General features: G+C 50.0%; 1 protein-coding gene and 1 long non-coding RNA gene across 4 annotated transcripts in view; one reads left to right on the top strand and one right to left on the bottom strand.

Annotated features, from left to right (window-relative positions):
• The window catches only part of ATF3 (activating transcription factor 3), a 53,952-nt gene that overhangs the window by 37,171 nt on the left and 4,612 nt on the right, over positions 1 to 12,169 (top strand). The window contains exons 1-2 of one of the 3 annotated variants that reach the window (XM_003918788.4): positions 4,717 to 5,032; positions 11,018 to 11,261. In XM_003918788.4, the coding sequence (XP_003918837.1) occupies positions 11,022 to 11,261 (240 nt within the window). In that variant the 5' untranslated portion in view covers positions 4,717 to 5,032; positions 11,018 to 11,021. Of the gene's footprint in view, positions 1 to 4,716; positions 5,033 to 5,060; positions 10,078 to 11,017; positions 11,262 to 12,169 lie in introns of those variants that run through there. The other 2 variants (XM_021933355.2, XM_003918789.5) reach the window with 2 other exon arrangements.
• On the bottom strand, positions 1,689 to 4,605 carry LOC110742288. The gene is made up of 2 exons (XR_002519795.2): positions 4,527 to 4,605; positions 1,689 to 2,446 (listed from the first exon to the last, which is right to left on the bottom strand). It is a non-coding gene; the product is annotated as an uncharacterized LOC110742288 (long non-coding RNA).

Here is a 12,169-nt window from a genome sequence, read left to right as displayed (position 1 = left end):
TAACTATATTTTACAATCATGTACATGAAAAAAAGATTAGAGGGAAACACACTACAGTGCTGACAGTGTTGAGATTGTGGGTAATATTTTTTTCTTGTCTGTTTCCCAAATTTTCATAATGACAAAAAAATTATAGTAAAACTTTCCCCAAAGAAATCTTTTATTTTCAAATCACTTTCACATCTACTATCTCATTTGATTCTTACAACAACCCAGGGGGAGTCAATGCTAAGTAGTTCCGTTTTATAGACTGGGAAACTGAGACATCATGTTTATGACTTGTATACTCACTGTATACTTACTCAGTTGACTGGAGGTAAACCTGTGAATGAATCCCAGGTCTCCTGAGTCCTGCTAATCCCCTGACTTCCAGGACTTCATTTTGGATTCTGGGGTCTCCAGGATTTAATCTCTCAAATGGGAGTATCTGCTACCTGGGTTTTGGCCCTGTAGACCAAGGTAGATGTCTATGGTTGTTGATGATGGGCTACACGTAAGAAGTCCCCAGAGATGTAATCCATGCCTGGGGTGTTCTGCCACGCCCCTCTCTCACAAGGCACCTAGTCCATGGGGATGAAAACTCTTGGAAGTATTGGAGGTGGGAGAAAGGCTGTGTTTAAGTTGGACAGCATTTCTTAACTCTAGTTTTTGGAGGGGAAGAAAGGTTGCATAAATGGGTCTGCCCCTGTGGTATTCAGTGCCTTACCTATGATGTCTTCTCTCTCCCCATCTCTCTTAGGGAAAGTTGCCAGAGGCCCATAGGGTGGCTTTGGCAGAGGGTCCCCATTCAGGACCATCAGAGCTCAGTCCAAGGCTCCTCACTTCAGAAAAGTTGGGAGCCTTAGAAAGGGGGAGTGCCTTGCTCAAGAATATCAAAGACAGAACCAGACCCTGAACCCAAATCCCCTGCTCCTAGCCAGGATACTTGGCAGGGCCACCCAGCATTGAGGAGAGCCCCAGGTGTGTGGTGGAGTTGCTGTGATGGGGAATGAGGACCGTTCTCATCCGTGTCTGCCTGGGCTCTCATTCCCACCCCCTTATGATTGTCATTCCTGGAGATTGCTCGACTTCATCCACTATTTGCCACTGACAAGGGGTACTTAATGAGTTCCTGGAGAGATTCAGGGGCACCTCAGAAAGCTTTTCTTGATTCATAATTAATTAATGATACCACTATTGAGGGCTGACCGGGTGCCACATCCTCAGAGAAATGTTGTAACAATTTTATGCATTAGGCACTATTGTTAGTGCCATTTTTCATTTGAAGAAATAACTTACTTAAGGTGACACAGCATCTAAGTGCTGAATCCAGAATCCAAGTGTCTTCCACACTTTGGTGCCTACTGTGTGATGCTGCACCTGTTTCCTGACAATGCCCATTTTGGACGCTATTAAACTAGCAGTCCCCACATTCAAACTGACTTTGTAGAAAGAGTGGGCTTCAGAAACAGAATAAAGTATAAGAAAATCGACTCCACTCCTGTTTCAAAGCGAAGAAGTAGGTTGAGCTAGGCAGACAGGGCTGGTAGTACTCTGCCGCTCCTCTGGTGGATCTTACCTTGTGTTTCTAGCATTCTGGGTGCGAATACAGTCTTAGGGTTTACAGAACAGAGTAATGGGGCAGAGGAATGTGGGAAGGGATTGTGCACTGAACTAAGAAACTGCTAGAACCATTAAATATCTCGAACTTTTTTTTTTTTTTTTTTGCGTTGGCTCCCTGCAATGTTTTTCTGTTTAGATTTGGTTGCCACGAGTGGGCTGTTTTCAATTACCTAGTTCCTTCCCCTCCCCTTTTAATTTTTTCCCTTCCTTTTGCACATGTCCCAGCATGAAGTCTCCAACTCTTATCTCACTCAGCAAAACATACCAAGGCTGATCCGAATGTGGATTCCCCAGGCCGTTCACCAGCATAAAACCTCAGCAATCTTCAAGTCTCTGCTTAACCGTCTTTCATTGAGGATTAACCCCTGAAATCACCCTAGCCAGGGCTTCCTTCTAAGGCAAGACAGCCATTCTTTGGTTTGCGTCGAGAGGAGTTTTGGTGTGGAAAGTTTTTCTGTGCCCTCCTCTGCATGGCACTGGCTGTGTGTGTGCTGAGAGTGTGCACACTGGACATTGGTGGCATTAACTTAAGTCAGGGTAAAATGAGGATGCAAAGGACTCAGATGTTGATCACTCTCCTGTGGCAAAGACCTCAGGGGCTCTGCCTTGCTCTGTTCTTTTCCAGTCTCAATTCAGCAGGCATTTCACGGTTCTCCTGGGGGCTGAGGGGAGAGAGGCAGGCAGGAGTAGTTTTTGTTTTCCTTGGATAAGAGTTTCATTCAAGTGGGAGTGGACTTAGTTCTCTGTCAAGATTCTTATCACTTTCAGGGTTGAGAATGTCAGGATCAGACTTCTGTGAACAGCGGACAGCATTTCTATCCAGGTGTAACTTGGAGATTCCAAACTAAGAGTAATTAGAATGAAGCAAGATTAATAAAAGGAACTGGAGGCACAATGGTAATAAAAATAACCCGACCAGGGTGTTAGGGGCTTCTCCCCCCACCCCAGTTACCCTTTCCTTCCCAAGGCAGAGCCCCTGACGTTTTGTGGAGGCCGGTCTGGCTGTTTATTTACTTGACGACCTAACTGGAATTTCCCCTTAAGGACGGGACCAGATCTCCACAGATTTGGCTTGCGTGTATTAATGGAATCATAGTTCAAGCTGTAAACTGGTGAAAGATTTCTGTTTCACAGCAGAAAAAGAGTAAAAAGCTTCACGTGTTCTCCCTCCTCTCCTTGCTTCATTTTATAATGGTGCTATTTATTCCAGGACAATCTATAAGTAGATAAAATAGCTAAGTAGAGATACCAAATAACTTCATTCAAATGCACAAACACTCCTCCATCTAATCCCGCCCGGTGTTCTCGGGGTTGCTCCGACACGCCCGGGGTTTACCTGCGCGCACTCCAGCGGGAGGGCGGGTTGTGGAGGTGTGCTGCGCGGCGCGCGGGGGTGAGGGCGTGGGAGCGGAGGGTGGGGCCGGGAGAGCCGTTACCAGGGCGAAAAGTAAAGCGAAAACACCCGCCCTGCACTTCCCGCGCGACGCCGCTGGAAATCGGGTCAGGTGCAGAGCCGGATCTCTGAGGATCCCGCGTGGAACCCCAGGGCTTCAGGGCCCGCCGGGGCGCAAAGACTTCCGAGGCCGCCCTCCGCGTGTTCCCAGGCCCATGGGGAGAGGGGTGCTCTGAGTGAGGTCGGGCTAGGCGGCGAGGAACCCCGGTGGGGGGAACTGGGGACTTCAAGTGAGACCCGGGCTCCAGACACCTCTAGTTTCTACCCCAAATTACCAAACTATGACCTTCGGCCGCCTCTCTCCCAGAGGCAGGTGGAAAGGAGGTGTTTCTGCCCTTTGCCGTGCCCCCACACCCTGCGGCCGCGCAAGTCTCCCTCCCAGGCAGGTGCGAAAGTCCCGGGCCACACTTATGTCCACAAATAGTCATCCACAGGCAGTCAAGAAGGTTACTGGTTCTGCCACTCTCTGAGCAGAAACTGTTGGGGTCGGGGAATAAGAATCAGGAAATCGTTTTTAAGGTTTAAACCCAGTTCTGTTGAGGTCTCAGCTCGAATCTCGGCTACGGGGCCCCGCCTTTCCCGCCACCCTGGCTTGAGGGCAGAGGGGATTTCTGCTGCGGGTTCCGCCTGTGGTCAGTGCGTCCCCATTCCGGGCCGTCTGGTCCCAGTCCAGTAGGCTCTGGGAGCAGAAGAACCCGTGAAAGCTGAGGATGGGTTTTCCCTAAATATTGCCTGAGAGCGGGGCGACCCCCAGGCCTGGGCAGGTTCGCGGACCCCAAAGCACCTTCTCTTTCCCCCTAGTCCTGGCCACTGGCTTCCGCCCCCTCCTACGCTCCCACTGGGCTGCCTCTGATTCCTCCGGGACTCTGATCTTTTCACGCTCTTGTTGGTTTCACTGAGACGTTCTTGTCAATTTCAAACGCTTTGTGATTGAAAAAAAAGAAGAAAAATCGAACCGATACGGTCCTACCACTCGCCCTAGTCTCGGAGCCCGGAGCTGTCCTGCGTGTGCGTCTATGTGGAGGGTCCGGGGCCGTGGGCTCCGGCGCACGGTGCCAGCAGAGGGCTGCCCTCCGCTTTTGTGTTAACCGGCGGGCTTCTCGCGGTCCCCGCCGCGGAGGTCACACCCGGCGGGTAACGGCGTGGATACACCGAAGGGTGACTTTGGACACCTTCCCCACATCACAGACTAACGCTTCTGCCCCTATTCTGTCCCTGCTAGAGAAGTAGGAGGCCAGTGGGGGAGGGGGTATTTTCCTGAAGCTCCAGAAAATGACCACGCATTTTAGAGAAAGGTCGTGCCCGCTTCCCAGCCTCACCTAGTCTGGGCTGGGGCCGGGACCCGCCTCCCCACCTTCCCCGCCCCCCCGCTCCTCAACCTAGCGGAGGGAGAGATGCCAGCGCGGTGGAGTCATGCCGCTGGCTTGGGCACCATTGGTCATGCCTGGAACACGCAGCAGCGAGTACGCACATCTGGCGGCTATCCCAGGCGACTCCGGTCCTGATATGGAGAGAGAGGGCGGGCTGGTGTGTGTCTCAGTAAGCGAGGCTGGGGGAACGCGCCTCGGCTGGCTCCTCCCCGAACTTGCATCACCAGTGCCCCCCCATCTCCACCCGCCTTCCGCCCCGCCTTGGCCCCTCCCCCACCCCCCTTCCTCCGCTCCGTTCGGCCGGTTCTCCCGGGAAGCTATTAATAGCATTACGTCAGCCTGGGACTGGCAACACGGAGTAAACGACCGCGCCGCCCGCCTGAGGGCTATAAAAGGGGTGATGCAACGCTCTCCAAGCCACAGTCGCACGCAGCTAGGCGCGCACTGCACAGCTCTCTTCTCTCGCCGCCGCCCGAGCGCACCCTTCAGCCCGCGCGCCGGCCGTGAGTCCTTGGTGCTCGCCCGCCGGCCAGACAAACAGCCCGCCCGACCCCGTCCCGACCCTGCCCGTCCTCCGGACCCTGGCCGCCCCGAGCGGAGCCTGGAGGTGAGCGCTGGAAGCCAAGGGAGTGAGCGCGACGAGGGCGGCTTGCCTTCATTCCCTTCGCGCCCCTCTAAGTAACCAGTCCGCCGACCCCTGACCCACCCCAGATCCGCGCCCCCAGTCTCCGGCTTGGAAATAACTCTGGCTTTAACTTCTTCTAAGCCACCGCTGCTCCTCGGCGCTTTGAAAAGTTTCCCGCAAAGCGAAAGAACTAACTTTCTCTTTTGACTTGGGGCGCGAAAGGTTCCTGGTGACGGAGGTCGGGCGTCCACTCTGCCGCCAGCCTGGAGCGCCGCTTCCCTCCGCAGACGGCGCTGGCTTGCGGGGCTGGGAGAGGGCGTGAGGTGGGTGGGCGGGTGCGCTGGGGTGTCCGAGGCTGCCCAGCTCGCCGTCCCGCTGCATCCCTCGCTTCGAGACACGGCACTGAGGGAGCCGATCCTTCCCGGGGTCGGCAGAGAGGCACGAAGGCAGGAGGCTTGCGGGAGGGCTGCCCCACGCGCAGAGAGGAATGAATGGGGAAGGGGCAGGAGGGCGGGCGGCGTCGCGTGCGCGGCCGCTGGGGGTCGCCCTGGGCACCCCGGAGCGCTGGCGGCAGGACCGAGAAGGCAACCCCGAGAAAAAGTTAGCTGGGATAAGTTTGGAAGTGGAGAGCGCTGGTGTCGCGCTGTCCCAGGGCGGACGACGGGAAGGGCTCCCGGCACCGGTTGGTGTCTGGAACCCGAGCCTGGGACTCCCACACACCTGGGACTCTCACTCTGGCTTTTCCTTCGGCGGGTCCGCGGGAGACCCACCGTGGCGGGGAAGCGAGGGTGTGGAGTCAGTTGTGCAGATATTTGAGAGAATGGCTTTGTGGTCTAGTGCCAGGACTCTGAGCGCTTACACTGCAATCGATGTCGTTGAGCCTCAGTATGCCGAGCCGGGAAATAGGGGCACATGGGCAGTACCGGCCCCCTCTGCGTGTTGGAGGGCACAATGCAGTGGTTGGACCAGATAACTGCTGAGGTCCTTTCTGTCTGGAGATTTTCAGATTCTGGGGTGGTGTAGTGGGAAGAAAAGGAGCCAGTGAGGGGACTTGAATGCTGTGGGTCTCTATCTAATGTCATTGACCGGTGTCCAGACAGTGGGGGAAAGGGGACTTTTCTGCAGGGCATCTTTTCCCTCACCAGTTTTCTTTCCACTGGATTCCTTCTCCTTCTCTGCTCCTCCTATCCCCATTTTTGTCTCTCATCTACTTCCTTTCCTCCTAAACATTTTCTTTTCCCTAATTTCATTGCAGAGGTCACATATGCTTTCTTACAAATAAAATAGTTACTAAATCCTTGACGAAGCCAGAAAAAAAAAAAGGAGAGCCAGAAAATCTGGATGTTCTCTCAATGTACCCCTTTCGTTGTAGGTGACAGTCATATCTTCTGTTCGAAGTTTCTGTCTCCACAACTTAAAGTGAAGGCAAAAAATTGGTATTACTGTCCCCGTTGTTTTGCAGTTAGCATTGGTTGTAGAATAATGCTACAACATACAGGCTCCTGCTTTGAGGATATCCTGGTCAAAGATGGGATGAGATGAGGATTGCAGTTACTGTCAGAATTGTTTCAGAGACAGCAAAGAAGGCAGCACCCCACGCCCGCAGTGGGGATAAGATACAGCACCCAGCATCTGTGGCAGTGCTGGGAGCCTTCTTTTTCTCTCTCTTCCTCCTTGCCCTTTAGCCATTATAGAATTCCTTTCTCTCCATGGCCCTTTTCTTCGATAGCCCCTCCCTATCTCAGTCCTGTCAAAGTCTCCTTTGTGGTTGGTACCAAGTGCCAGGACTCTTGACCCCTTATCTACCTGGCTAATGGCTCTGTTCTCTGGTTGCCTTGTTGGTTGATCCCTTGAGGTGGTGATACCTATTGGTGATGGAGCAAAATGAGCAGTTGGTGGGTGGTCAGCAGCTTGGCATGGGATGGGCCACTCACCAGCTTTATGACCTCAGGCAAGTCATTTTTACCTCCCTGGACCAGTGTACTCATTACAAAATGAAAATCTGACCTAGATGATTCTAATATTGAGAGGGTGTGATTTCCATTAGATAGAGTCCATGATTCCTTTCTTTTTAAAATTGGCTGGGCATGGGACAAGGCCAGTGGCTTCAAGTGTTACCCAGGCAGGGGAGGAGGAAGGACATAGTCAAGATGCCACAGAAGCTTTCCAAGGGAGAAATGGTTTATAAGTGAGAATTGGTTTTCTTTCAAATATGTAATGCAGAAATGCTGGTGTCAGCAAATAGTGGGGTGACATCTACCTGGTCTGCAAAGAACTTGGGGTCAATCAGAGTACAAAAGAGGCTCTGAATGACCTGAATTTCTTGAAGGTTTTAGTTAATTCCTCACTAACAGGGCTTTGTTGAATTGATAACAACAGAATGAGTTTTTCCTGAAATGGAGAAGATGGAGTCACAGTAATAATAACTACCCAGTGTATATGTAAATCTCATATATCCTTCTTAACAGCCCTTTGGGGCAGGCAATTTTGATCTCAAATTACAGAGGAAGAGAATGAGAGGCCCAGAAACCCTAAGTGATTTGTTGGTGAGTGCTTAGCTTGTGATTGGCACTGATAGGTTTAGAAACATTGTCTCTGGCCCTTGATGCCCAGCTTTGCATGTACAATCTTCAAAAGGTCTGGGAGGAAGACCAAGATATGAAGAGTTAGTGAAAGGCCAGTATTGGCTTCCTAGTAACATAAGATGGTTAGCGAGCAATGCTTAGTGGAAAGAGGATGAAAATTAAAAGTGAAAATTCAATGTAGCTGTAGCTACTAGGAAATAAAAACCTGGGAGCTGAATTTCCAGTTAAAGGAATACATGAGTAGTTTCACTTTCTTGAAAATGATGTAACTACTAATGATACAACATGATTTCTGATTGGAAATAATCAAGCAGAAACAAAATGCAAGTTCTTGGTAGCAAGTCTGAACAATTTTATGATCAGCATAGAAAGTCAGCTCTGATCTGAGGTCCCCAAACAATTTTTTTCAATGATCAGGATGTTTGAGGATCTCAACTTTCTGAAAAATTGTCTGATGATTTAACTTCATTTCCTTGTGGGGACACAGCCTGAGTCTAGGCTGAATCATAACTCAAGAGACTGAGTAAAGGAATAACTAGAAAGTATCCCAAGAAGTTAAGCTTTAGCCTAGTGCCAAGAAAACCCAGATCTCTACAGATACATCTGTTTTACTTTCTGAAAGACTTTTAACATTTTTACAACCATTTCTGTCCCCAAGTAAGCCCACCCAATGCTTTCCATAAAAGCATTCCATACCACTGACATTCTTCAGCTTCTTTCATTGGGACTGCTGACTTTACATAAGAAAAAGAGTCGGGATGGGAGTCACAAACAGCAGACCCCAAGCCCTGAGATCTCATTAATAAACCTAGTTGGGTGGCAAAATGGAACTACACTCTACTGCAGTGAAATTCAAAGTACCCATGTAGAAGGGAACCATCCAGGCCTCCGAACAAAGACTAGCCCAGTGGTAGCTCTGAATGTCATCCCTGAATCACTGGGTTTTTAATAAAGTTGGAAAGGGCAGGGAAACATGAATGCATGGGAGAATCTTAAGCCTCTGGCTTTAGAAGTCTAGTTTCTCAGAGTTTATTGCCTGACAGTGACAAGTATCCTCCCAGCATCCTAAGATTATAGGATTAAACTGAGAGAAGAACTTCAGTTCTGACTCATGACACAGGGCTTTGGGAAAAGAATTACATCCATAGCCTGGGTTTCTTTGACTAGTCAAGGGCAGCTTTCATTGGCCTGGAAGTCTTGCCTCCATTGGTGTATGTTAGATCTCTAGGGGGAGTTGAAGTCAGGGTATTCTATTCAGAAGCCTTTGAGATCAAAGAGGGTGACCAGCCACCCTCCCTCCTGGACCCCACAGAGCCTCTGTCAGAGAGCCAGCCCTGGGCTGGAGAGATCTCTGGGAGGCCTAGTAATCATGGAGCTCCTGGCCAAAGGAATGTTTTCCAGGGCATATTCATGTATTAGTTCCTCAATTCCTCATAGGATATTATGGGAAAATAGGGTGATTGTTACAAGCCCTCTTTAACAGAGGAGAAAAAGCCACTGGGAGGTACAATGATAACACATGATGGAGTAAGTGGGCTTCAGATTTTCATCTTCTGACCCCAGTATGAGAATTTTGTGGATAAGAGACCCACTTGCTCACATTGCCAGAGGGCAGGTAGCAAGCAGCCTGGGTGTGCACCCTGACATAAAGATTAGCAGTTCATTAAACAGAGTTCAAGTTATCCCCAGGAATCTCTACTTAGCCTCGCCTCCATCACTTCATTTCCAGGCCTCCCACCTACCTTAAGGCCTGTCCCCCAAAAATTTGCTCTGGTTTTTTGTTTTGTTTGTGCAATATAACATAATACTGGTTTGTTTTTGTAATGTGTAATAATATTTGTTCATTTTTTGCAATGTACAAATTAAGGGCATGAATCCTGGAGCCAAACTAACTTAATTCCAAATCCTGATGCTGCCCCATATTAATTCTGTGACTTTGGACAAATGACTTAGTTTGTCTAAACCTCAGTTATCTCATCTATAAAAGGGGGCTAAATCCTAACTCACTGGGTTCTCATGAGGATTAAACGAGATAGTGCCCCTAAGGTTTCTGGTATGAAGGAGGCACTCCTTAAATGTTTGAGACTTGCCAGAGGGCTTCTTCGCTGTCTGGACTGTGCTAATGACCACAGATCCCTGGTGAGAGGAATGCCCAGACCACACTCATCCTACACTCATCCCTATACTCATTGCCCCTTGGAAACCAACTGCAGGGAGGAGGGGGAATGGCCACTGCTGGAGGGAGTACACAGCAGGCCAAGACTTATGGGGGACTCTTCCCAATTGGGTCCGTGTAACTGTCACTATTTCTACTCTTTTTTTTCCTTTTGTCATCCTTTTGGGTTCACTGAGCTATAGAATAATAGAGGGAGATGAATTTAGCAACTACATCGCTGAAGCTTCTCCCCCGGAAGTTGGGCCCAAGCAATGGGAATGAGAAAGGTAATCTTGGACTATGGGGGGCATTTGATTTGATGGCCCCATCCCCACTTCATTTATTCAGTTGGCCAGTGAGGCATGGCGAGTCAGGTGCTGGGCCAGGCTCTGGGTAAAGCAATGGTGTAGACTCAATGCTGGCATTGGAGGAGCTCTCAGTCATTTACCAGACACAGAGAGCCAAAGTGACTGGCTCAAGTCACTGCTCTTTAGTGCCAGAGCCAGCCCCAGGGTTCTCTGTCCCCACACCCAGCCTAAGTCTCTCCCTATACCACAGGTCTGAACAACTCCCACATAATATGGCACCTCACTTTTCTTTAAGGCCTTTTGCTTTGCCAACCTTAACCTTAAGAATCCACCTCCCCATCCCCTGCCAAAGTCTGGGGTGAAGAAACACACCTGGCTACAGTTACCTTTCTCATTCCCACTGCTTGGGCCCAACTTCCGGGAGAGAAGCTTCAGAGATGTATTTGCTAAATTCAAGGATTCCCCACTTTTTGCTTTTACTTCCACTCACTGATAGTTTCAACTTGATGTCAAGCCTCTTTGCAAAAGAGGCTGAAAATGAGGTTACTCATGATTTTTAAAATGGCCTCACTGATTTTTTAAAAATGTTCTTCCTCTTTCAGGACTGTTTGAGGCCACATTTGCACATAGGCACACCAGCCAAAACTCATAGCTCTTGTGAATTCAGAGTAGCCTGAAACATCATCCCTAATAAACTTCAAATAAGCATTTTGTTCATGTCACTGAGCTGTGTGCATTTTAAGAACCTGTTTTACTTAAGATGAGGATGGCATGAAACGAAAACAAAACAGAAACCCAATGGCTTATGGGACTTTTCTCTGAGGGTGGGGTTCTGGTGTTGGAGGTCTGGTGGAGGAAAGGGACTTGATCCCATGCCACAGAGCCCCTGAAACAGTTTGGGTTTCAATGTGTCTTTCAGCAAAATGATGCTTCAACACCCAGGCCAGGTCTCTGCCTCGGAAGTGAGTGCTTCTGCCATCGTCCCCTGCCTGTCCCCTCCTGGGTCACTGGTGTTTGAGGATTTTGCTAACCTGACGCCCTTTGTCAAGGAAGAGCTGAGGTTTGCCATCCAGAACAAGCACCTCTGCCACCGGATGTCCTCTGCGCTGGAGTCAGTCACGGTCAGCGACAGACCCCTTGGGGTGTCTGTCACAAAAGCCGAGGTGGGTTCTACCACAGGTGTTCATTCTTTTAGCACATGTTTTGCTCACAGCCACTGTGTGTTGGGCATGTTCTAGGCAGGGGGCTGTTGTTGAGAGTGAAACAAACGAAACCCCTGCCCTCAGGGAGCTTACCTTCTCCTGGGAGGAGACAGACAATACATAACATGTAAATACATTAAGAGATGAGTGCAAAGGAGAAAAAAGCAGGGAGTGAGGCAGAGAGAACAGGTAGGGGTGGGGTTGGTGGGTTTAAAAACTTTTCAGGCCAGGCATGGTGGCCCACGCCTGTAATCCCAGCACTTTGGGAGGCCAAAGTGGGATTATCGCTTAAGTCCAGGAGTTTGAGACCAGCCTGGGCAACACAATGAGACCCAATCTCTATAAAAATATTAGCTGGGCAAGGTGGTACATGCCTGTAGTCTCATCCACTTGAGAGGCTGAGGTGGGAGGACCGCTTGAGCCCAGGAGGTTGAGGCTGCAATGAGCCATGATCACCTCACTGTAGTCCAGCCTGGGTGATGGAACAAGACTCATTTTGCTTTTAGAGACAGTGTTGCTCCATCACCCAGGCTGGGGTACAGTGGGGTGATCACAGCTCATTGTAGCCTCAATCTCCTGGGCTCAAGTCATCCTTCTGCTTCAGCCTCCCAAAACACTGGGATCACAAGCATGAGCCATTGCACCCAGCCGGGGTTGCTGTTTTAAATTAGGAAGTCAGGGAAGGATTCACTGATAGTGGCTTTTGAGCAGAGGTCAAAAGGAAAGGAAGAAGGAAAGAGGAGAGGGAAGAAGTCATGTGGGTATCTGGTAAAAGAAATTCAGGGCACTGAGGTGGGAGTATTGGTGCCTGGTGGGCTGTGCAGTGGGGCAGAGTATGGGGGTGGGAGATAAATAGGGGCTGGTCATAT

The sequence above is a fragment of the Papio anubis genome, chromosome 1 (genome assembly GCF_008728515.1).
Source record: "Papio anubis isolate 15944 chromosome 1, Panubis1.0, whole genome shotgun sequence".
In the NCBI taxonomy this organism is placed as follows: Eukaryota; Metazoa; Chordata; class Mammalia; order Primates; family Cercopithecidae; genus Papio; species Papio anubis.
The sequence above is the reverse complement of the archived record's forward strand: the minus strand, read 5'-3'. Positions and strand labels throughout refer to the sequence as shown.